Raw genomic sequence first — 23,791 nt, 5'->3', positions numbered from 1 at the left:
CGGGCTCCACGGATGAAAGGCCAGAGGACCGGCGGGCCTGGAGGGGCGCGCGCGGCCAGCGACCGGGACATCCCGAGAGTGGGCGCGCCCCCACCCGCGACCACCGTCCAGAACAGCTGAAGGGGGGCGCGGCCCTGGGGCGGCTGCCACGGCTTGGGGGGGGGGCGGCGGGCGGGTCCCGTGAGGCCTAAGCGGGGCGCGGGCCAGCCTGGAGCCGTGAGGGTGGACACGGGGACCGGGGCCGTGGGCGCGGGGGGTCAGGGGGACCGGGCCGTGGGTGCAGAGGGCGGGATTGGGGCCGGGAGCGTGGGCGCGGGGGGGGGGGACACGGGGGCCGTGGGCGCGGGGGGGGGGGGACACGGGGACCGGGGCCGTGGGTGAGGAGGACAGGGGGACCGGGGCCGTGGGCGCGGGGGGGGGGGGACACGGGGACCGGGGCCGTGGGTGAGGAGGACAGGGGGACCGGGGCCGTGGGCGCGGGGGGGGGACACGGGGGCCGTGGGCGCGGGGGGGGGGGCACCGGGGCCGTGGGCGCGGAGGGGCGCGGAAGGGGACCGGGGCCGTGGGCGCGGGGGGGGACACGGGGGCCGTGGGCGCGGGGGGGGGGGGCACCGGGGCCGTGGGCGCGGAGGGGCGCGGAAGGGGACCGGGGCCGTGGGCGTGCGGGACACGGGGACCAGGGCCGTGGGCGCGGGGGGGGCGCGGGGGGGGAACACGGGGACCGGGGCCGTGGGCGCGGGGGGGCGGGGCACAGGGCCGCGGGCGTGGCGGCCGCCGGGAGAAGGAGGGGAGGGTGGCGGGCCCGGGGCAGCCCACGAGCGCGGGCCGGAGGGCTGCGGGGCTGGGGAGCGAGCGGACCCGCGTGGGGTGACCGAGCCGGAGGCGATGGCTGCAGCGGAGGGGCGACCGGGAGCGCGGCAGTCGCCGGGGAGGGCGCCCCGCGTCCGCGTGCCGCCGGCGGCCCGGGGAGGGGGCGCCCGGCCTCGCCGTCCCTGGGCGCGACGCCCCGCAGCCACCGCCCGGCGCCCACCGCGGCGCGGAGGCCGGGCGCCGAGCCGGGGCCGGGGCGCTGAGGCCGGGCCGGGGCTCCGCGCGGGTCCCGGTCCGCGGGCTCGGACCGCCGGCCGTTTCTGCACAGTCATCGCCGCGCGCCGACGCGGCGGGCGGGGCGGAGCCACGGCGCGGAGCGGCCGCAGGTAAACAGCGCCCGCCCCGGCGGCAGCGGGCCGCGCGGCCCCGCAGCGAGCCGCCGCCGCCCCCGGGAGGCACGCGGGGCCGCGGGGCCCAGGGCGGCGCAGCGGCGGGGGGCGGCGGCGGCCCCGCGCCCCGGCGGCCCGGCCGCGTCCCCGCCGACCTCCCGGCCGGCCCGCGCGCCCCCCGCCCGCGCCCCCGCGGGCCGCGCCCCCCGCCCCATGCACCACCTCCTGGAGCAGTCGGCGGACATGGCGACCGCGCTGCTGGCGGGCGAGAAGCTGCGGGAGCTGATCCTGCCCGGCGCGCAGGACGACAAGGCGGGCGCGCTGGCCGCGCTGCTGCTGCAGCTCAAGCTGGAGCTGCCGTTCGACCGCGTGGTCACCATCGGCACCGTGCTCGTGCCCATCCTGCTGGTCACCCTGGTCTTCACCAAGAACTTCGCAGGTGAGGCGGGGCGGGCGGGGCGGGCGGCGCCGCGCGCGAGGCCCCGCACCCCGCACCCCGCGCGGTCCCCGCGGCCACCCGCACCCCGCGCGGCCTCCCGCACCCCTTACCCTGCACGGCCCCCGCGGCCTCCCGCACCCCGCACCCCGCGCGGCCTCCCGCACCCCGCACCCCGCGCGGCCCCCGCGGCCACCCGCACCCCGCACGGCCTCCCACACCCCGCACGGCCCCCGCGGCCTCCCGCACCCCGCCCGGCCTCCCGCACCCCGCGCGGCCCCCGCGGCCTCCCGCACCCCGCCCGGCCTCCCGCACCCCGCACGGCCCCCGCGGCCTCCCGCACCCTGCACGGTCCCCCGCGGCCCGGATTTTATTGTTTCGCCTTCTGGGCCCCGCAGCCTCATGGCAGGGCGGGGAGACCCCCTCCCGGGGTCCGGGCTGCCGAAGGTCACCGCAGGGTCCGAGCGGGGGAGGAGAGACCGCGGAGGCAGCAGCGAAGGACGACCCCGTGGGCCCGGGCGCGGGGGGCCCCGGCGGGGTGCGGGGCCCGGGTGCGGGAGCCCCGGCGGGGTGCGGGGCCCGGGTGCGGGAGCCCCGGCGCGGGAGCCCCGGCGGGGTGCGGGGCCCGGGCGCGGGGGCCCCGGCGGGGTGCAGGGCCCGGGTGCGGGGGGGGGGGCCCCCGCGGGGTGCGGGGCCCGGGCGCGGGGGCCCCGGTGGGGTGCGGGGCCCGGGTGCGGGGGTCCGGGTGCGGGGGTCCGGGCGCGGGGGGCATCGGCAGAGGATCCCGCCGCCGCTGGCCGACCCGGAGCCTCAGAGGGTCTGCGGTGAGGACACGGGGCAGGGCCGGCCCGCCGGGCAGCCTCGGGCTGCGGGGGTCCCGGGGTGGAGAAGGCAAGCGATGCCGGTGCGGAGGCCTCAGCCCACAGAACCGGGCCGGTGCAGACCCGGGGCCACGTGCCCTCTCAGGACAGGGGCAGGTGGGCAGATGGGGACAGGACATGGCGTCGCCCACCCGCCGCCGGGCATCCAGCATTCGCGCTTGGGGTCCGGAAGTGCCGGTCCGCAGCAGCTGGGAGGGGCCTCTTCCCGAAGGACTCGCACCCCTCTGTCCCCTGCGGCCACCCAGCAGTACGGGCAGCTGCGTTGGCTCCTGGTTCTTCCCAACCTGGGAGACGCCTTCTTACCTCTCAGGAAACCCCGTGGCCTGGAGACATGCCTCGGGCGTGGGCATCCCCTGCCTGCCTGACCCCAGGGTGGCATAAGTCTGACACTTAGAATTAGCCTCCTGCCCTGCAGACAACAGCAGAGGCCTGGTCCACTTTGACAGTGTGCGTGCGTGTGTAGCAGGACCCCAGGCTGGGAGACCTCATACCTTCTGGGGTACAGAATCCAGGAGCAGGCAGGGTGGCAGCACTTCCTGCGAAGGCTCTGGGGAGGACTCCCCCACTGCCGGCTTCCAGTCATCCCTGGTGTTCCTTGGTGTCCAGCTGGGCACCTGAGCGTGAGCTGTCCTGGTCACCAGGACAGTTACTGGCCTCTCCACCAAGGCCTCGTCTCAATGACATTTATGAAGGCAGTTTCCAGATAGTTCTCAGGTTTGGGGCTTGCATTTCAGCATCTTTTGGGGGATCACAGCCTCACCCACATCAGAAAGGCACAGTAGGGCAGGCTTGGTGTGCACACAAGGGTTCAGCCATTCCTCCAAGCCCATGTCAGTTCCCCATGCTGACACAGGGCTGATGGAGCAACTGGGGGGAGAGGGGGCTCTGACATCCCCCAATCTGGCTGGAGCCTTCCGGAAAACATCCCTGGGCTGGGCCCCTGAATTTCCACACAGACCCGCCTGTACTTACCTGGGGTCCCAGAGACAGGTGTGCCTGGCCAGCAGTGTTAGTTGTAAAACACTAGCCAGGAGGTGTTGCAGCTCCTCTGCCCAAGTAGTGGACAGGCTGAGAGCAGAGCTGTGCCAGGGCCACCTGGGTGCCCATTCCCAGTCTCCCCACCTGCATCTACCTGCGCAGGCCCCAGCCCAGGAGGCAAGCATTAGGGAGGCAAGCTGGGCAGGATGGCTGAGCCGCCTCAGCCCCCATCCTTGGCTTTGCAAAGCCCCGTCTCTCACCGGAGACGGCCCTTTCTGGCGAAGGGTAGATTGCCTGTGGACCCAGTGAGCAGACCCGCCCTGAGCACCTCTGTCCTGAGAGGAGAGGACTAGTCGGTGCTGGCCTGCTCCCAGCCCCCATCAGCCTCAGCCCTGGGGCCCCAGTACCAGGTGCTCTCAGGAGGGCCCCTTCCTGTGGTGCAGGAGATCTGCTGTCCTGGGGCATCACTGGTCCCTGCCTGGCAGAGCCCCATGTGGAAAGAGGTAGACTTGGAAAGCATCTCCCACCTCCTGCCTGGAGCCCAGCTGCAGGGGAGCTGCTCAGGCCCTGGCAGCCTTGGCTGGTCTGGAATGGCCAGAGGCAGGAAAAGACAAAGGCTGACCCAGGCCCTGATGGGAGGCCCACAACTCCATTTTCCTAAAATAGCCAAGAAGCTGGGTCCAAGTCAGGGGAGTTTCTAGGTGTCATCTGTGTGCGTGCACCCCTCCAGGTGTGAGGAATGAGTGTCTCCTGTGTGTGCCCCTCTGACTTTCCTCCTCAGAAAGAAAAAGTGATCGTGTGTTGTGCCACTGCATGTGGTGAGGCCTGCAGACCTCAGCCGCCCCCCTCCCTGGGGTATCTCAGCATCCCGAGAGTCAGGCCTGCCCTGTGAGCTGCTGAGAAGTAGACCTACCCGCCTGCCCTCTCCTCCCAGGTGGGCGCTCTGCTGTGCCCCCACCCCCGGACTCCGGGTGTGCCTTGATAGCACTGTGGGAAGTACTGGAATAGGACATGCCCCTCCTCCCCAGCAGAGCAACCTGAAGCCAGCACCCCTGCCATCTGCCCACCCTGCAGGAATAGATTAGCACAACTCGGTGTCTTAAATCAGCACAGGCGGCTGGTGTGCAGCTGAGGGGTAAGCGCTTCCTAGTGCGCCCTGGTTCTAAGACCCAAACCCTACCCCCAAAATGGTCTTAAAAGTCTGTGGGTCAGGAGTCAAAAATGAGCCAGGCCCCAGTGGCTCATGTCTGTAACCCTAGCTACTCAGAGATCTGAGTACTGCAGTTCAAAGCCAGCTCGGCTGAAAAGTCCCCTTGAGACTCTGCTCTCCAATTAGCCACTCAAAAACCAGAAGTAGAGCTGTGGCTCAAAGTGGTAGAACGCTAGCCTTGAGCAAAAAAAGCTCACAGACGATACCCAGGCCCTGAGTTCAAGCCCCACCACCACCAAAAAAAAAAAAAGCCAACATCTGAAGTGAGATAGATATGGTGGACGCAGAGCTACTCTCTCTGGAGCCCCAGGAAGTCTGGAGATACTCCATCTTTTGTCTCAGGCCTTTGCTGTCCTCCCTCCCTCTGGAGCCTGTGACCTAGTAGCCCTGCCCAGGTATCCTGGAATCTTCCCTCACTCAGCCTTCACTCTCATCCCAGGTACACAGTCCCTTATGCCACATGAGGCTGGTTCTGGGGGGCAGAATGTGGACATCTTTCGGGGCTGTCATTCCATTAACTGCTGCTGCCCCTTCAAGGAAGGGCCTGGACCTCCCTGGGGTGAGAGGACTGTGGCCAGAGGAACTGGAAACCCTTGAAAGGTGTTTCCTTTCCAAGCAGCAGGAGCAGAGGCGGGCTGGAAGATGCCAGCGTGGAGGCCCTGTGGGCTGCAGGCTGGACTCAGGGGTGAGGTGGTGGCCAATGGACACATGGTAGCAGGGTCATGCTCAGGGCTGATGCAGCCGGGAATGGGCTTCAGCCTGCCAGGGACAGCATTCCAGATAGTGGTCCTGTGGTGTGCGCGCGCACACACTGAGGCTGTGGTCTTCCTCTCCCCTGTGGCTGGTCTGCAGTACCCGGGAACTCCAGGCCTCTGAGGCCCCCGTGTGGACAGGCCGGGCAGGTGCTGGCCCAGAAGCCCCTCTGTGCCCTCTTGTGAGTGACAGGGCGCCCAGCCACTCGGCCCACAGTGCTGTCCTCTGTGGGAAGGCCTCCTAAGAGGAAGACCAGGCCTTCCTACCTCCCCTCTTGGGTGGCTGTGCTAGCCCAGACAACACGGCTGGAAGATCCCTCTGTCTGAGGCAGCTGCTATGCAGCCACTATGTGTGTGTTACGCATGTAGTGCCTAGGTCCTCGGGGTGCCATCCAACACCAGGATCAGCACCCAGACCCACAACAATATCCCCCCCAGCCTCTCACCCGCACCACACTGCCTCTCACCTGCCCGCACCTGCCTCTCACCTGCCCCCACCTGCCTCTCACCCGCACCACACTGCCTCTCACCTGCCCCCACCTGCCTCTCACCCGCACCACACTGCCTCTCACCCGCACCACACTGCCTCTCACCTGCCCGCACCACACTGCCTCTCACCCGCACCACACTGCCTCTCACCCGCACCACACTGCCTCTCACCTGCCCCCACCTGCCTCTCACCCGCACCACACTGCCTCTCACCCGCACCACACTGCCTCTCACCTGCCCGCACCACACTGCCTCTCACCTGCACCACACTGCCTCTCACCTGCCCGCACCACACTGCCTCTCACCCGCACCACACTGCCTCTCACCCGCACCACACTGCCTCTCACCCGCACCACACTGCCTCTCACCTGCCCACACCACACTGCCTCTCACCCGCACCACACTGCCTCTCACCTGCACCACACTGCCTCTCACCTGCCCACACCTGCCTCTCACCCGCACCACACTGCCTCTCACCCGCACCACACTGCCTCTCACCCGCACCACACTGCCTCTCACCCGCACCACACTGCCTCTCACCCGCACCACACTGCCTCTCACCCGCACCACACTGCCTCTCACCTGCACCACACTGCCTCTCACCTGCCCACACCACACTGCCTCTCACCTGCACCACACTGCCTCTCACCTGCACCACACTGCCTCTCACCTGCCCGCACCACACTGCCTCTCACCCGCACCACACTGCCTCTCACCCGCACCACACTGCCTCTCACCCGCACCACACTGCCTCTCACCCGCACCACACTGCCTCTCACCTGCCCACACCTGCCTCTCACCCGCACCACACTGCCTCTCACCCGCACCACACTGCCTCTCACCCGCACCACACTGCCTCTCACCCGCACCACACTGCCTCTCACCCGCACCACACTGCCTCTCACCTGCACCACACTGCCTCTCACCTGCCCACACCACACTGCCTCTCACCTGCACCACACTGCCTCTCACCTGCCCGCACCACACTGCCTCTCACCTGCACCACACTGCCTCTCACCTGCCCGCACCACACTGCCTCTCACCCGCACCACACTGCCTCTCACCCGCACCACACTGCCTCTCACCCGCACCACACTGCCTCTCACCTGCCCGCACCACACTGCCTCTCACCTGCACCACACTGCCTCTCACCTGCCCGCACCACACTGCCTCTCACCCGCACCACACTGCCTCTCACCCGCACCACACTGCCTCTCACCCGCACCACACTGCCTCTCACCTGCACCACACTGCCTCTCACCTGCCCACACCACACTGCCTCTCACCTGCACCACACTGCCTCTCACCTGCCCGCACCACACTGCCTCTCACCTGCACCACACTGCCTCTCACCTGCCCGCACCACACTGCCTCTCACCCGCACCACACTGCCTCTCACCCGCACCACACTGCCTCTCACCCGCACCACACTGCCTCTCACCTGCCCGCACCACACTGCCTCTCACCTGCCCGCACCACACTGCCTCTCACCTGCCCGCACCACACTGCCTCTCACCTGCCCACACCACACTGCCTCTCACCCGCACCACACTGCCTCTCACCCGCACCACACTGCCTCTCACCCGCACCACACTGCCTCTCACCTGCACCACACTGCCTCTCACCCGCACCACACTGCCTCTCACCTGCACCACACTGCCTCTCACCCGCACCACACTGCCTCTCACCTGCACCACACTGCCTCTCACCCGCACCACACTGCCTCTCACCCGCACCACACTGCCTCTCACCCGCACCACACTGCCTCTCACCCGCACCACACTGCCTCTCACCTTCCCGCACCACACTGCCTCTCACCCACACCACACTGCCTCTCACCTGCACCACACTGCCTCTCACCCGCACCACACTGCCTCTCACCTGCACCACACTGCCTCTCACCTGCACCACACTGCCTCTCACCTGCCCACACTGCCTCTCACCTGCCCACACTGCCTCTCACCTGCCCACACTGCCTCTCACCCGCACCACACTGCCTCTCACCCGCACCACACTGCCTCTCACCCGCACCACACTGCCTCTCACCCGCACCACACTGCCTCTCACCTGCACCACACTGCCTCTCACCCGCACCACACTGCCTCTCACCCACACCACACTGCCTCTCACCCGCACCACACTGCCTCTCACCCGCACCACACTGCCTCTCACCTGCCCGCACCACACTGCCTCTCACCCGCACTACACTGCCTCTCACCCCCACCACACTGCCTCTCACCCGCACCACACTGCCTCTCACCTGCACCACACTGCCTCTCACCCGCACCACACTGCCTCTCACCCACACCACACTGCCTCTCACCTGCCCGCACCACACTGCCTCTCACCCGCACTACACTGCCTCTCACCCCCACCACACTGCCTCTCACCCGCACCACACTGCCTCTCACCTGCACCACACTGCCTCTCACCCACACCACACTGCCTCTCACCCGCACCACACTGCCTCTCACCCGCACCACACTGCCTCTCACCTGCCCGCACCACACTGCCTCTCACCTGCCCGCACCACACTGCCTCTCACCTGCACCACACCACACTGCCTCTCACCCCCACCACACTGCCTCTCACCCGCACCACACTGCCTCTCACCTGCACCACACTGCCTCTCACCCGCACTACACTGCCTCTCACCCGCACCACACTGCCTCTCACCCCCACCACACTGCCTCTCACCCGCACCACACTGCCTCTCACCTGCCCACACTGCCTCTCACCTGCACCACACTGCCTCTCACCCCCACCACACTGCCTCTCACCTGCCCACACCACACTGCCTCTCACCCGCACCACACTGCCTCTCACCTGCACCACACTGCCTCTCACCCGCACCACACTGCCTCTCACCCGCACCACACTGCCTCTCACCTGCACCACACTGCCTCTCACCTGCCCACACCACACTGCCTCTCACCCACACCACACTGCCTCTCACCCACACCACACTGCCTCTCACCCCCACCACACTGCCTCTCACCCGCACTACACTGCCTCTCACCCGCACCACACTGCCTCTCACCCGCACCACACTGCCTCTCACCCGCACCACACTGCCTCTCACCTGCACCACACTGCCTCTCACCTGCCCACACCACACTGCCTCTCACCCACACCACACTGCCTCTCACCCACACCACACTGCCTCTCACCTGCACCACACTGCCTCTCACCCGCACTACACTGCCTCTCACCCACACCACACTGCCTCTCACCTGCACCACACTGCCTCTCACCCGCACTACACTGCCTCTCACCCGCACCACACTGCCTCTCACCCACACCACACTGCCTCTCACCTGCACCACACTGCCTCTCACCCGCACTACACTGCCTCTCACCCGCACTACACTGCCTCTCACCCGCACCACACTGCCTCTCACCTGCCCGCACCACACTGCCTCTCACCTGCCCGCACCACACTGCCTCTCACCTGCACCACACCACACTGCCTCTCACCCCCACCACACTGCCTCTCACCCGCACCACACTGCCTCTCACCCGCACCACACTGCCTCTCACCTGCCCGCACCACACTGCCTCTCACCTGCCCGCACCACACTGCCTCTCACCTGCACCACACCACACTGCCTCTCACCCCCACCACACTGCCTCTCACCCGCACCACACTGCCTCTCACCTGCCCACACTGCCTCTCACCTGCACCACACTGCCTCTCACCCCCACCACACTGCCTCTCACCTGCCCACACCACACTGCCTCTCACCCGCACCACACTGCCTCTCACCTGCACCACACTGCCTCTCACCCGCACCACACTGCCTCTCACCCGCACCACACTGCCTCTCACCTGCACCACACTGCCTCTCACCCGCACTACACTGCCTCTCACCCGCACCACACTGCCTCTCACCTGCACCACACTGCCTCTCACCTGCACCACACTGCCTCTCACCCCCACCACACTGCCTCTCACCCGCACCACACTGCCTCTCACCCCCACCACACTGCCTCTCACCCGCACTACACTGCCTCTCACCCACACCACACTGCCTCTCACCTGCACCACACTGCCTCTCACCCGCACTACACTGCCTCTCACCCGCACTACACTGCCTCTCACCCGCACCACACTGCCTCTCACCTGCCCGCACCACACTGCCTCTCACCCGCACTACACTGCCTCTCACCCCCACCACACTGCCTCTCACCCGCACCACACTGCCTCTCACCTGCACCACACTGCCTCTCACCCACACCACACTGCCTCTCACCCGCACCACACTGCCTCTCACCCGCACCACACTGCCTCTCACCTGCCCGCACCACACTGCCTCTCACCTGCCCGCACCACACTGCCTCTCACCTGCACCACACCACACTGCCTCTCACCCCCACCACACTGCCTCTCACCCGCACCACACTGCCTCTCACCTGCCCACACTGCCTCTCACCCGCACTACACTGCCTCTCACCCGCACCACACTGCCTCTCACCCCCACCACACTGCCTCTCACCCGCACCACACTGCCTCTCACCTGCCCACACTGCCTCTCACCTGCACCACACTGCCTCTCACCCCCACCACACTGCCTCTCACCCGCACCACACTGCCTCTCACCTGCACCACACTGCCTCTCACCCACACCACACTGCCTCTCACCTGCACCACACTGCCTCTCACCCGCACTACACTGCCTCTCACCCGCACCACACTGCCTCTCACCCCCACCACACTGCCTCTCACCCGCACCACACTGCCTCTCACCCCCACCACACTGCCTCTCACCCGCACTACACTGCCTCTCACCCGCACCACACTGCCTCTCACCCGCACCACACTGCCTCTCACCCGCACCACACTGCCTCTCACCCGCACCACACTGCCTCTCACCCCCACCACACTGCCTCTCACCTGCCCACACTGCCTCTCACCCACACCACACTGCCTCTCACCCGCACTACACTGCCTCTCACCCCCACCACACTGCCTCTCACCCGCACTACACTGCCTCTCACCCGCACCACACTGCCTCTCACCCGCACTACACTGCCTCTCACCCGCACCACACTGCCTCTCACCCGCACCACACTGCCTCTCACCCGCACCACACTGCCTCTCACCCGCACCACACTGCCTCTCACCCCCACCACACTGCCTCTCACCTGCCCACACTGCCTCTCACCCACACCACACTGCCTCTCACCCGCACCACACTGCCTCTCACCCGCACCACACTGCCTCTCACCCCCACCACACTGCCTCTCACCCGCACCACACTGCCTCTCACCCGCACCACACTGCCTCTCACCTGCCCACACCTGCCTCTCACCCGCACCACATTGCCTCTCACCCCCACCACACTGCCTCTCACCCGCACCACACTGCCTCTCACCCGCACCACACTGCCTCTCACCCGCACCACACTGCCTCTCACCCGCACCACACTGCCTCTCACCCGCACCACACTGCCTCTCACCTGCCCGCACCACACTGCCTCTCACCTGCCCGCACCACACTGCCTCTCACCCCCACCACACTGCCTCTCACCTGCACCACACTGCCTCTCACCCCCACCACACTGCCTCTCACCCGCACCACACTGCCTCTCACCTGCCCGCACCACACTGCCTCTCACCTGCCCGCACCACACTGCCTCTCACCCCCACCACACTGCCTCTCACCTGCACCACACTGCCTCTCACCCCCACCACACTGCCTCTCACCCCCACCACACTGCCTCTCACCTGCCCGCACCACACTGCCTCTCACCCGCACCACACTGCCTCTCACCTGCACCACACTGCCTCTCACCCGCACCACACTGCCTCTCACCCCCACCACACTGCCTCTCACCCGCACCACACTGCCTCTCACCCGCACCACACTGCCTCTCACCCGCACCACACTGCCTCTCACCCGCACCACACTGCCTCTCACCCGCACCACACTGCCTCTCACCCGCACCACACTGCCTCTCACCTGCCCGCACCACACTGCCTCTCACCTGCCCGCACCACACTGCCTCTCACCCCCACCACACTGCCTCTCACCTGCACCACACTGCCTCTCACCCCCACCACACTGCCTCTCACCCGCACCACACTGCCTCTCACCTGCACCACACTGCCTCTCACCCGCACTACACTGCCTCTCACCTGCACCACACTGCCTCTCACCCGCACTACACTGCCTCTCACCCGCACCACACTGCCTCTCACCCGCACCACACTGCCTCTCACCCCCACCACACTGCCTCTCACCCGCACCACACTGCCTCTCACCTGCACCACACTGCCTCTCACCTGCCCGCACCACACTGCCTCTCACCTGCACCACACTGCCTCTCACCTGCCCACACCTGCCTCTCACCCACACCACACTGCCTCTCACCTGCCCGCACCACACTGCCTCTCACCCGCACCACACTGCCTCTCACCTGCACCACACTGCCTCTCACCTGCACCACACTGCCTCTCACCCGCACCACACTGCCTCTCACCTGCACCACACTGCCTCTCACCTGCACCACACTGCCTCTCACCTGCCCGCACCACACTGCCTCTCACCTGCACCACACTGCCTCTCACCCGCACCACACTGCCTCTCACCTGCCCGCACCACACTGCCTCTCACCTGCACCACACTGCCTCTCACCCGCACCACACTGCCTCTCACCTGCCCGCACCACACTGCCTCTCACCCGCACCACACTGCCTCTCACCCGCACCACACTGCCTCTCACCCGCACCACACTGCCTCTCACCCGCACCACACTGCCTCTCACCTGCACCACACTGCCTCTCACCTGCACCACACTGCCTCTCACCCGCACCACACTGCCTCTCACCCGCACCACACTGCCTCTCACCCGCACCACACTGCCTCTCACCTGCACCACACTGCCTCTCACCTGCACCACACTGCCTCTCACCTGCACCACACTGCCTCTCACCCGCACCACACTGCCTCTCACCCACACCACACTGCCTCTCACCTGCACCACACTGCCTCTCACCTGCCCACACCACACTGCCTCTCACCCGCACCACACTGCCTCTCACCTGCACCACACTGCCTCTCACCTGCCCACACCACACTGCCTCTCACCCGCACCACACTGCCTCTCACCCGCACCACACTGCCTCTCACCTGCCCGCACCACACTGCCTCTCACCCGCACCACACTGCCTCTCACCTGCACCACACTGCCTCTCACCTGCCCACACCACACTGCCTCTCACCTGCCCACACTGCCTCTCACCCGCACCACACTGCCTCTCACCCGCACCACACTGCCTCTCACCTGCCCACACCACACTGCCTCTCACCTGCCCGCACCACACTGCCTCTCACCCGCACCACACTGCCTCTCACCCGCACCACACTGCCTCTCACCCGCACCACACTGCCTCTCACCTGCCCGCACCACACTGCCTCTCACCTGCCCGCACCACACTGCCTCTCACCTGCCCGCACCACACTGCCTCTCACCTGCCCGCACCACACTGCCTCTCACCCGCACCACACTGCCTCTCACCCGCACCACACTGCCTCTCACCTGCCCGCACCACACTGCCTCTCACCCGCACCACACTGCCTCTCACCCGCACCACACTGCCTCTCACCTGCCCGCACCACACTGCCTCTCACCTGCCCGCACCACACTGCCTCTCACCCGCACCACACTGCCTCTCACCTGCCCGCACCACACTGCCTCTCACCCGCACCACACTGCCTCTCACCCGCACCACACCACACTGCCTCTCACCCGCACCACACTGCCTCTCACCCGCACCACACTGCCTCTCACCTGCACCACACTGCCTCTCACCTGCCCCCACCTGCCTCTCACCCGCACCACACTGCCTCTCACCTGCACCACACTGCCTCTCACCTGCCTCTCACCCGCACCACACCACACTGCCTCTCACCTGCACCACACTGCCTCTCACCCCCACCACACTGCCTCTCACCCGCACCACACTGCCTCTCACCTGCACCACACTGCCTCTCACCCGCACCACACTGCCTCTCACCCGCACCACACTGCCTCTCACCTGCACCACACTGCCTCTCACCTGCCCCCACCTGCCTCTCACCCGCACCACACTGCCTCTCACCCGCACCACACTGCCTCTCACCCGCACCACACTGCCTCTCACCTGCACCACACTGCCTCTCACCTGCCCACACCACACTGCCTCTCACCCCCACCACACTGCCTCTCACCCGCACCACACTGCCTCTCACCCGCACCACACTGCCTCTCACCTGCCCCCACCTGCCTCTCACCCGCACCACACTGCCTCTCACCTGCACCACACTGCCTCTCACCCCCACCACACTGCCTCTCACCCGCACCACACTGCCTCTCACCCGCACCACACTGCCTCTCACCTGCCCACACCACACTGCCTCTCACCTGCACCACACTGCCTCTCACCCGCACCACACTGCCTCTCACCCCCACCACACTGCCTCTCACCCCCACCACACTGCCTCTCACCTGCCCACACCTGCCTCTCACCTGCCCACACCACACTGCCTCTCACCCCCACCACACTGCCTCTCACCCACACCACACTGCCTCTCACCTGCACCACACTGCCTCTCACCTGCACCACACTGCCTCTCACCCGCACCACACTGCCTCTCACCCGCACCACACTGCCTCTCACCTGCCCACACCACACTGCCTCTCACCTGCCCACACCACACTGCCTCTCACCTGCCCGCACCTGCCTCTCACCCGCACCACACTGCCTCTCACCCGCACCACACTGCCTCTCACCTGCCCGCACCTGCCTCTCACCTGCACCACACTGCCTCTCACCTGCCTCTCACCTGCCCGCACCTGCCTCTCACCTGCCCCCACCTGCCTCTCACCTGCCTCTCACCTGCCCACACCTGCCTCTCACCTGCCCACACCTGCCCCCACCTGCCTCTCACCTGCCCACGCCTGCCTCTCATCTGCCCCCACCTGCCCACACCTGCCCCCACCTGCCTCTCACCTGCCCCCACCTGCCCACACCTGCCTCTCACCTGCCTCTCACCTGCCCGCACCTGCCTCTCACCTGCCTCTCACCTGCCTCTCACCTGCCTCTCACCTGCCTCTCACCTGCCCGCACCTGCCTCTCACCTGCCCGCACCTGCCTCTCACCTGCCTGCCCTGCCTCTCACCTGCCTGCCCTACCTCTCACCTGCCTGCCCTGCCTCTCACCTGCTTGCCCTACCTCTCACCTGCCCGCACCTGCCTCTCACCTGCCTCTCACCTGCCCGCACCTGCCTCTCACCTGCCTGCACCTGCCTCTCACCTGCCCGCACCTGCCTCTCACCTGCCTGCCCTGCCTCTCACCTGCCCCCACCTGCCTCTCACCTGCCCACACCTGCCTCTCACCTGCCCGCACCTGCCTCTCACCTGCCCGCACCTGCCTCTCACCTGCCTGCCCTGCCTCTCACCTGCTTGCCCTACCTCTCACCTGCCTCTCACCTGCCCGCACCTGCCTCTCACCTGCCCGCACCTACCTCTCACCTGCCTCTCACCTGCCTCTCACCTGCCTCTCACTTGCCTGCCCTGCCTCTCACCTGCCTCTCACCTGCCTCTCACCTGCCTGCATCTGCCGCTCACCTGCCTCTCACCTGCATGCCCTGCCTCTCACCTGCCGCTCACCTGCCTCTCACCTGCATGCCCTGCCTCTCACCTGCCCCTCACCTGCCTCTCACCTGCCTGCACCTGTCTCTTACCTGTCTCTCACCTGCCTCTTACCTGTCTCTCACCTGCCTCTCACCTGCCTCTCACCTGCCTGCCCTGCCTCTCACCTGCCCCTCACCTGCCTCTCACCTGCCCGCACCTGCCTCTCACCTGCCCGCACCTGCCTCTCACCTGCCTCTCACCTGCCTGCACCTGCCTCTCACCTGCCTGCACCTGCCTCTCACCTGCCTCTCACCTGCCTCTCACCTGCCTCTCACCTGCCTGCACCTGCCTCTCACCTGCCTCTCACCTGCCTGCCCTGCCTCTCACCTGCCCCTCACCTGCCTCTCACCTGCCTCTCACCTGCCTGCCCTGCCTCTCACCTGCCTCTCACCTGCCTCTCACCTGCCTCTCACTTGCCTGCCCTGCCTCTCACCTGCCTCTCACCTGCCTCTCACCTGCCTCTCACTTGCCTGCACCTGTCTCTTACCTGTCTCTCACCTGCCTCTTACCTGCCTCTCACCTGCCTCTCACCTGCCTCTCACCTGCCTGCACCTGCCTCTCACCTGCCCGCACCTGCCTCTCACCTGCCCCTCACCTGCCTCTCACCTGCCTCTCACCTGCCTCTCACCTGCCTCTCACCTGCCTCTCACCTGTCTCTCACCTGCCTCTCACCTGCCTGCCCTGCCTCTCACCTGTCTCTCACCTGCCTCTCACCTGCCTCTCACCTGCCTGCCCTGCCTCTCACCTGCCTGCCCTGCCTCTCACCTGCCTCTCACCTGCCTCTCACCTGCCTCTCACCTGCCTCTCACCTGCCTGCACCTGCCTCTCACCTGCCTCTCACCTGCCTCTCACCTGCCTCTCACCTGCCTCTCACCTGCCTCTCACCTGCCTCTCACCTGTCTCTCACCTGCCTCTCACCTGCCTGCCCTGCCTCTCACCTGCCTCTCACCTGCCTCTCACCTGCCTGCCCTGCCTCTCACCTGCCTCTCACCTGCCTGCACCTGTCTCTTACCTGTCTCTCACCTGCCTCTTACCTGTCTCTCACCTGCCTCTCACCTGCCTGCCCTGCCTCTCACCTGCCTCTCACCTGCCTGCCCTGCCTCTCACCTGCCTCTCACCTGCCTGCACCTGCCTCTTACCTGTCTCTCACCTGCCTCTTACCTGTCTCTCACCTGCCTCTTACCTGTCTCTCACCTGCCTCTCACCTGCCTGCCCTGCCTCTCACCTGCCTCTCACCTGCCTGCCCTGCCTCTCACCTGCCTCTCACCTGCCTGCCCTGCCTCTCACCTGCCTCTCACCTGCCTGCACCTGCCTCTCACCTGCCTGCACCTGCCTCTCACCTGCCTCTCACCTGCCTGCCCTGCCTCTCACCTGCCTCTCACCTGCCTCTCACCTGCCTCTCACCTGCCTGCACCTGCCTCTCACCTGCCTCTCACCTGCCTGCACCTGCCTCTCACCTGCCTGCACCTGCCTCTCACCTGCCTCTCACCTGCCTCTCACCTGCCTCTCACCTGCCTGCACCTGCCTCTCACCTGCCTCTCACCTGCCTCTCACCTGCCTGCACCTGCCTCTCACCTGCCTGCACCTGCCTCTCACCTGCCTCTCACCTGCCTCTCACCTGCCTGCACCTGCCTCTCACCTGCCTCTCACCTGCCTGCACCTGCCTCTCACCTGCCTGCACCTGCCTCTCACCTGCCTGCACCTGCCTCTCACCTGCCTCTCACCTGCCTCTCACCTGCCTGCACCTGCCTTTCACCTGCCTGCACCCCCTTTCTGGGTCCTCTGGTACCTGCTGTGCTCTGTGAGTGCTGCCAGTCTTTGCAGTCTGACCGAAGGAGAGTGGCTCTCCTGGGTGTGTCCCCAGGGCCTGGGGTCTGGCTCTTTCTCTCGTAGTGGCTCTACAGGGCCACAGTAAATGAGGAAGCTGGGACAGGGCAGCTGGGGGACTCCTCTCCTCTCCCTGGTGCTGCCCAGCAGGGAGAGGGTGCCAGGCTCTCCACACTGCTCCCGGGGCAGCACCAGGCATGTGGGGTACCAGAGGCCCCAATTCCCCTCCAACCTGGGAGCCCTGACAGGACCGGGGTTCCAGGTGCTTCTCCCCACCTTTGCCACAAACCCAGCTTATCTGCTGCGGAGACAGGCTCCGTGTCGAGACAAATCCCAGAGGAAGTGTAGCTCCTGGGATGGGCTGTAAGGACAAAAAATAAGTGAATGAATGCCATTTTTTCCCAACTAAGAGCTGATTCCTTTGTGGAGCCCAGCTTGTTGTTGGTCCTGGGCGTGTTGCCTGAAGGACTCTGAGACCTCTGTCCACAGCTCGGGGTTCACACCCTGCTCATAGGGCCTCAGCCTCTCTGAGACCTCTGTCCTCGGCTTGGGGTTCACCCCCTGCTCATGTGGATGTGGGGGAGCTTCGAGAAGCCTCAGCTTCAGCTCCATCTATGCAAGGCATGCTTCTAGAGTCCTCCCTGCTCCCCACGACCATCTGGGCCTGCTACTGGGCTCTGCTGTGGCTGGGCCACTTTGGTAGGATGGGGGCCTTCCTCACGTGGAGCTGAGTAGTGGTGGGGATACCCCGGGGCTGGTGTGGCGGCCCACGGCCTGCATTAGCTCAGTGAAGAGCACCTGGAGGCAGCAGGTATCTGTGCAGTGGGTTGTGTGCTCCTGGGCCTCTGCCCAGCCCAGCACCAGCCGCGAGAGGTGGTGGGCTTCCTGTCTCTGGCACAGCTAGCCTTGTTGCTTCCTGATCTGGAACTCCGTGGGGTGAAGGAGCTGGAGCAGGGGAGACTCTGGGCAGACTTGGCCTGGGGGTGACAGACAAGTGAGGAGTGAGCCTGTTGTGTGCTGAGCGGCACCCAGTTGGGTGCCGGGGTGGCAGACCTGTCCTGCCAGGCTCTGAGCCTCCCAGTTGTACTCTCAAGAAGGATTAACATGTAAGATTCTGGCACGGGCTACGTGGCCTGGTGCAAGTGTCTGCAGTGTCCTTTGCTGTATGATGAGCCATCCACGTGGCAGGCGCAGGTCGGCCTGCCATTATTCAGCAGCGCGGGACAACCCTGTGTTCTGTCTCGGTGGCAAAATACTTATGTCCGGCCGGTGAGGCTTCTGTGACTGCCCACCAGGCTCCAGGCTCCCAGGCCCTCGTTCCCCAGGACCTGGAAAGGGGGATCTTAAGACAACCTTTACCTGGCATGGACAGATTTTTCCTAGAAGCTGGGCCTCCGTGACAGCCTCTTGCCAGATAGGTGCATCTGTGCCACCTGCCCTGCTCAAAGGTGAGCTCCTGGCAGCGCCAGGCCGGAGGCGGGGACCTGGGTTTGGGTACAGTCGGGATGCACAGACTGGGCCTGGCTGGTGGTGTGGGCTGTCTTGGTCCTCTTTGGAACCTGGTCTCCTTGTGTGCACAGTCTTTGAGGCATTTGGACACCAGGAGACCCCAGTTCCTGGGGCCAGCACAACCAGACAGGCAGAACTCCTTGTGGGCTTCTCAGAACAAGACCACACACACACCACTGTAGCTAGGACATGGGAGGAGTGGGGAACAGCAGCCCCAGCCCAAAGCAGGCAGCTGTGTGGGAGCAACTGCAAAGGGCCAGCACCAGGGAGGGACCTGAGCAGTAACGCTACCAGGTCCAGCCCCAAGCCCTGGCTTCCCAGGCCAGTCCCACCTCTCACCCCAGCCCGTGTTTCCTCTCTGCCCTCAGAGGAACCCATTTACTGTTACACCCCGCACAACTTCACCCGCGACCAGGCGTTGTATGCCCGTGGCTACTGCTGGACGGAGCTGCGGGACGCGCTGCCTGGGGTGGACGCCAGCCTGTGGCCATCGCTGTTTGAGCACAAGTTCCTGCCCTACGCCCTGCTGGCCTTTGCCGCCATCATGTACGTGCCCGCGCTGGGCTGGGAGTTCCTGGCCTCCACACGCCTCACCTCTGAGCTCAACTTCCTGCTGCAGGAGATCGACAACTGTTACCACCGGGCAGCCGAGGGCCGCGCTCCCAAGATCGAAAAGCAGATCCAGTCCAAAGGCCCTGGCATCACCGAGCGTGAGAAGCGGGAGATCATCGAGAACGCTGAGAAGGACAAGAGTCCCGAGCAGAACCTGTTCGAGAAGTACCTGGAGCGCCGTGGCCGCAGCAACTTCCTGGCCAAGCTATACCTGGCGCGGCACGTGCTCATTCTCCTGCTCAGCGTGGTGCCCATCTCCTACCTGTGCACCTACTACGCCACCCAGAAGCAGAACGAGTTCACGTGTGCCCTGGGCGCCTCGCCCGACGGCCCGGCCAGCGGCGGGGGCCCCGTGGTGCGCGTCAACTGCAAGCTGCCCTCGGTGCAGCTGCAGCGGATCATCGCGGGCGTGGACATTGTCCTGCTCTGCTTCATGAACCTGATCATCCTCGTCAACCTCATCCACCTCTTCATCTTCCGCAAGAGCAACTTCATCTTCGACAAGCTGCACAAGGTGGGCATCAAGACCCGCCGGCAGTGGCGCCGCTCCCAGTTCTGCGACATCAACATCCTGGCCATGTTCTGCAACGAGAACCGCGACCACATCAAGTCGCTCAACCGGCTGGACTTCATCACCAACGAGAGCGACCTCATGTACGACAACGTGGTGCGGCAGCTGCTGGCCGCCCTGGCCCAGTCCAACCACGACGCCACGCCCACGGTGCGCGACTCTGGCATCCAGACCGTCGACCCCAGCGCCAACCCTGCCGAGGCCGACGGCTCCAGTGAGCCGCCTGTGGTCAAGCGACCCCGGAAGAAGATGAAGTGGATCCCCACCAGCAACCCCTTACCACAGCCCTTCAAGGAGCCGCTGGCCATCATGCGCATCGAGAACAGCAAGGCGGAGAAGCCGAAGCCTGTGCGCAGGAAGACGGCCACGGACACGCTAATCGCCCCGCTGTTGGACGCTGGCGCGCGCGCCGCCCACCACTACAAGGGAGGAGGGGGTGAGGCGGCCCCGCCCCCTACCTCCGACAAGAAGCATGCCCGGCACTTCTCCCTGGATGTGCACCCCTACATCCTGGGCACCAAGAAGGCCAAGCCCGAGCCGGTGCCCGCAGCCCTGCCCGCCTCCCGGAGCCAGGGGGGTGGCTTCCTATCGCAGACAGAGGAGTGTGGGCTGGGGCTGGCGACAGCACCCACCAAAGGTAGGGGAGTGGCACTGGCAGGCGGGGTGGTGGGGCGGGCTCCTGGGGAGCCACGGGCAGGGGGGCTGGGCTGCGGGGTCCAGGGGTCCTGCCAAGGCCAGAGCCAGGCAAGCATTGGTATGTCTGTGTAAAGGCAAGCTGCAGGCCTGGCAGGAGCCTGGACAACCTCTCAAGGGGAAGGAAGGGGGGCTGCGGGAGGAAAGGGCCTGCGGCTTTGTGTCTGGTAAGGGCCTCAGGCAGGTGGGAGCCTCTGGGAAGAAATTCAGCAAGCAGGACTGCTAATCTTAGGCAGTGAAACACCACACAAGATGCTGTGCAGAGGTGGCAGGGTCTGGCCTGCTGACAGGAGAGGCCTCAGGGGAAGAGGAGGCTGTGGGCCTCAACGGGGCCTAGGCTGGCACCAGGGCACAGTCGCAGGTTCGGCTGGACGGTGAGACCCCCGTGTCTCTTGTCTATCTGCAGATGCTCCGCTCCCAGAGAAGGAAATCCCGTACCCCACAGATCCTGCTCGGACAGGGCTTCCCCCCGGAGGCCCATTTCATGTCTGCTCCCCCCCGGCAGCCCCCGCTGCAGCTCCCTTGTCACCAAGCAACCTGGGCAAGGCCGACCCCCTCACCATCCTGAGCCGTAACGCTACTCATCCCTTGCTCCACATCAGCACGCTGTACGAGGCCCGGGAGGAGGAGGAAGGCCCCCCCCGTCCCCCCCCGGACATGGGCGACCTCCTCGCCATCCCCTCACCCCAGCAGATCCTCATCGCCACCTTCGAGGAGCCAAGAACTGTCGTGAGTACTGTGGAGTTCTGAGGGGCCCTCCACATGAGCCCAGGATGGGGCCTTGGCTCCCCTGGCACCGTCCATCCAGCCTCCCACCCGCATGCCCCAGGCCCGGCACCCCGCACCCAGCCCGGCGTGGCGTCCACAGGTGCAGGCCGGGGCGGGGCCTGAGGTGGGCGCCGCCCTGTCCCCAGCATCAGGCCCTCCTCCCCGGTGCTGGGCTGTAAAATGAAGAGTTTATTTTTTTAGTGGATTTTTGTTGTGGGCCAAGGCTGGGGCAGGACAGCTCAGCAACCTCATTGTGCCCAGTCCAGGGCACAGGAGGACACTGGGCCGCAGGGCCCCAGGGGTCACTGGCTCAGGGGCTCAACCCTGAAGGGACCCGCTGCCTGCCACAGGTGGGGGCCGAGGTCCCAGACAACATGCACTTTCCCCTGCAGCCCGACATACCCTTTATTTTACTATGATTACTGTAACTGATGAAGCGTGTTTGTTGTCAGATCTCAGATGAGTTTAAAGCGAAGAATGGAGTGTGGGGTGCGTCAGAGCAGAGAAGCAGTGTTAGCGTGCGTGGGGGGGGGGTGCGTGTGTGCGCGTGCGTGTACAAACAGGCGTGTGCTTGAGCAAGGATGCCAGTGTGCAGGCAAGCTCATGCAGATGTGGGCGCAAGTCTGTGAGAGTGTGTGTGTGAACGAGACCAGGGAAGCAAACCGGAGCCTGCGTGAGCTGGAGTGTGTAAGTGGTGCCTGTGTGGGAGCCAGTGGGAGCAGCCAGCGTGAGCGCCAGTGTGCCCGTGCGGGAAGAAGTTCAATGCAATAACCACGCCCTCAGCCCAGCCACCTGGCCAAGGCCAGCTTCCCAGGGAGCCCAGGCCCCTGCCGGCCCCGCCCCATTACCTCAGCCACGGCACCACGTGACGCAGCACTAACAAGGTAGCATATCAATAAATACTATTCTGATAACCGCCTGTGCTCCTTCCAGGCCCCCTCGCGTCGGTGCCTCCTCCCAGGCCCTCTCCGTGGGGTGCCAGGGAAGTGATCCGGAGCTGCCCAGAGAGGGGCACCCGGCCTCACCCACAGTGCCAGGGGAGGCAGGGGTGCTGGGTTCCGAGCTGTGTCCGGGCAGGAGTGTAAAACCAACCCTCCTGGAGGGGCCTCAGCAGACGGAGGGCCTGGGCACCAGGCGTCCTGGGCACCGGGCTCACGGCACAGCCCCATCCCCCCACACCGCGCCCCGCATCCCACACCCAGGTAAATGCTTTGGAGCAGAAGCATGTTTGTGTGGGTTTTTTTTTTTTTGTCGGTTGTGGGGCCTGAACTCTGGTCCTGGGCGCTGACCCTCAGCTCTTCAGCTCAAGATGAGCGCTCTACCCCTTGAGCCATAGCGCCACTTCCAGTTTCCTAGTGGCTTACTGGAGATAGAGTCTCACAGACTTTCCTGCCTGGGCTGGCTTTGAACCGTGATCCTCAGATAGCCTCCTGAGTAGCTAGGATTACAGGTGTGAGCCACTGTCGCCTGGCTGCAGAAGCATGTTTGTATGTTGCCAGGAGATCCAGAAGGGCTTCCCAGGAGCCACTGGGTGTGTTGCGGGGCAGGCGCTTCAGCCTCAGGGCTCAGAGCCTCAGGCGTTTCAGCCTCAGGGTCAGCTCAAGGCTGACCCTGGGGCCCACATGCCTGGACAGGAACACCAGACTGAACAGGGCTCCTTGTCAGCCGGTGGCAGGGGCAGCTGGGCCAGAAACACGTGGGGGCTACAAATCGAAGGGATGGGGCTCAGCAGTCCAAGGGGCCCATCTGGGCCAGGAATCTCCCCAACCAGTCCCTTCTGAAAGTGTCAGGCACCATAGGTCATGCCTATAATCTCACTGCTCAGGAAGTGGAGACCTGTAGAACTGTAGTGTAAGGCTAGTCTGGACAAAAAGTTCATGAGACCCCACCACAGCCAATTAAGCCTGGCATTGTGGTTTGTGCCTGTCATTCATTCCAGCAGTGTGCAAAGTGTAAATGGGTTACCATCCAGGCCAGCCCAGAATTAAACCGGGGGCACCCATTCAAACGCAGTTGGCAGGGGCTCTCTCCTGTCACCCTACCTACGTGGGAGGCTGAGATCAGGTGGATTTCAGTTCCATGCTCAACAGAAAAGTCCGAGGGACTCCTCTCAACCGAAAGACACTGGTGTGGCAGTGTACACCTGCCAAGTAGTGAAGTCACAAAGCCTAAAATAGGCCCATCATGGC

At 65.6% G+C, this 23,791-nt stretch overlaps 1 protein-coding gene across 1 annotated transcript; it reads left to right on the top strand.

The window, feature by feature from the left end:
- Positions 1-1,412: 1,412 nt before the first annotated feature.
- Panx2 (pannexin 2) lies at positions 1,413-22,484 on the top strand. Its single transcript, XM_042698046.1, has 3 exons — positions 1,413-1,638; positions 19,327-20,778; positions 21,241-22,484. Exons 1-3 carry the CDS (start codon positions 1,413-1,415, stop codon positions 21,582-21,584), a joined length of 2,022 nt encoding a protein of 673 aa, XP_042553980.1. The 3' UTR covers positions 21,585-22,484.
- Positions 22,485-23,791: the final 1,307 nt, after the last annotated feature.

Source organism: Dipodomys spectabilis, unplaced genomic scaffold, assembly GCF_019054845.1.
Source record: "Dipodomys spectabilis isolate Male_0828 unplaced genomic scaffold, ASM1905484v1 ptg000230l, whole genome shotgun sequence".
NCBI classification, from domain to species: Eukaryota; Metazoa; Chordata; class Mammalia; order Rodentia; family Heteromyidae; genus Dipodomys; species Dipodomys spectabilis.
Note: the sequence above shows the minus strand (reverse complement) of the source record. Positions and strands in the feature narration are given on the sequence as shown.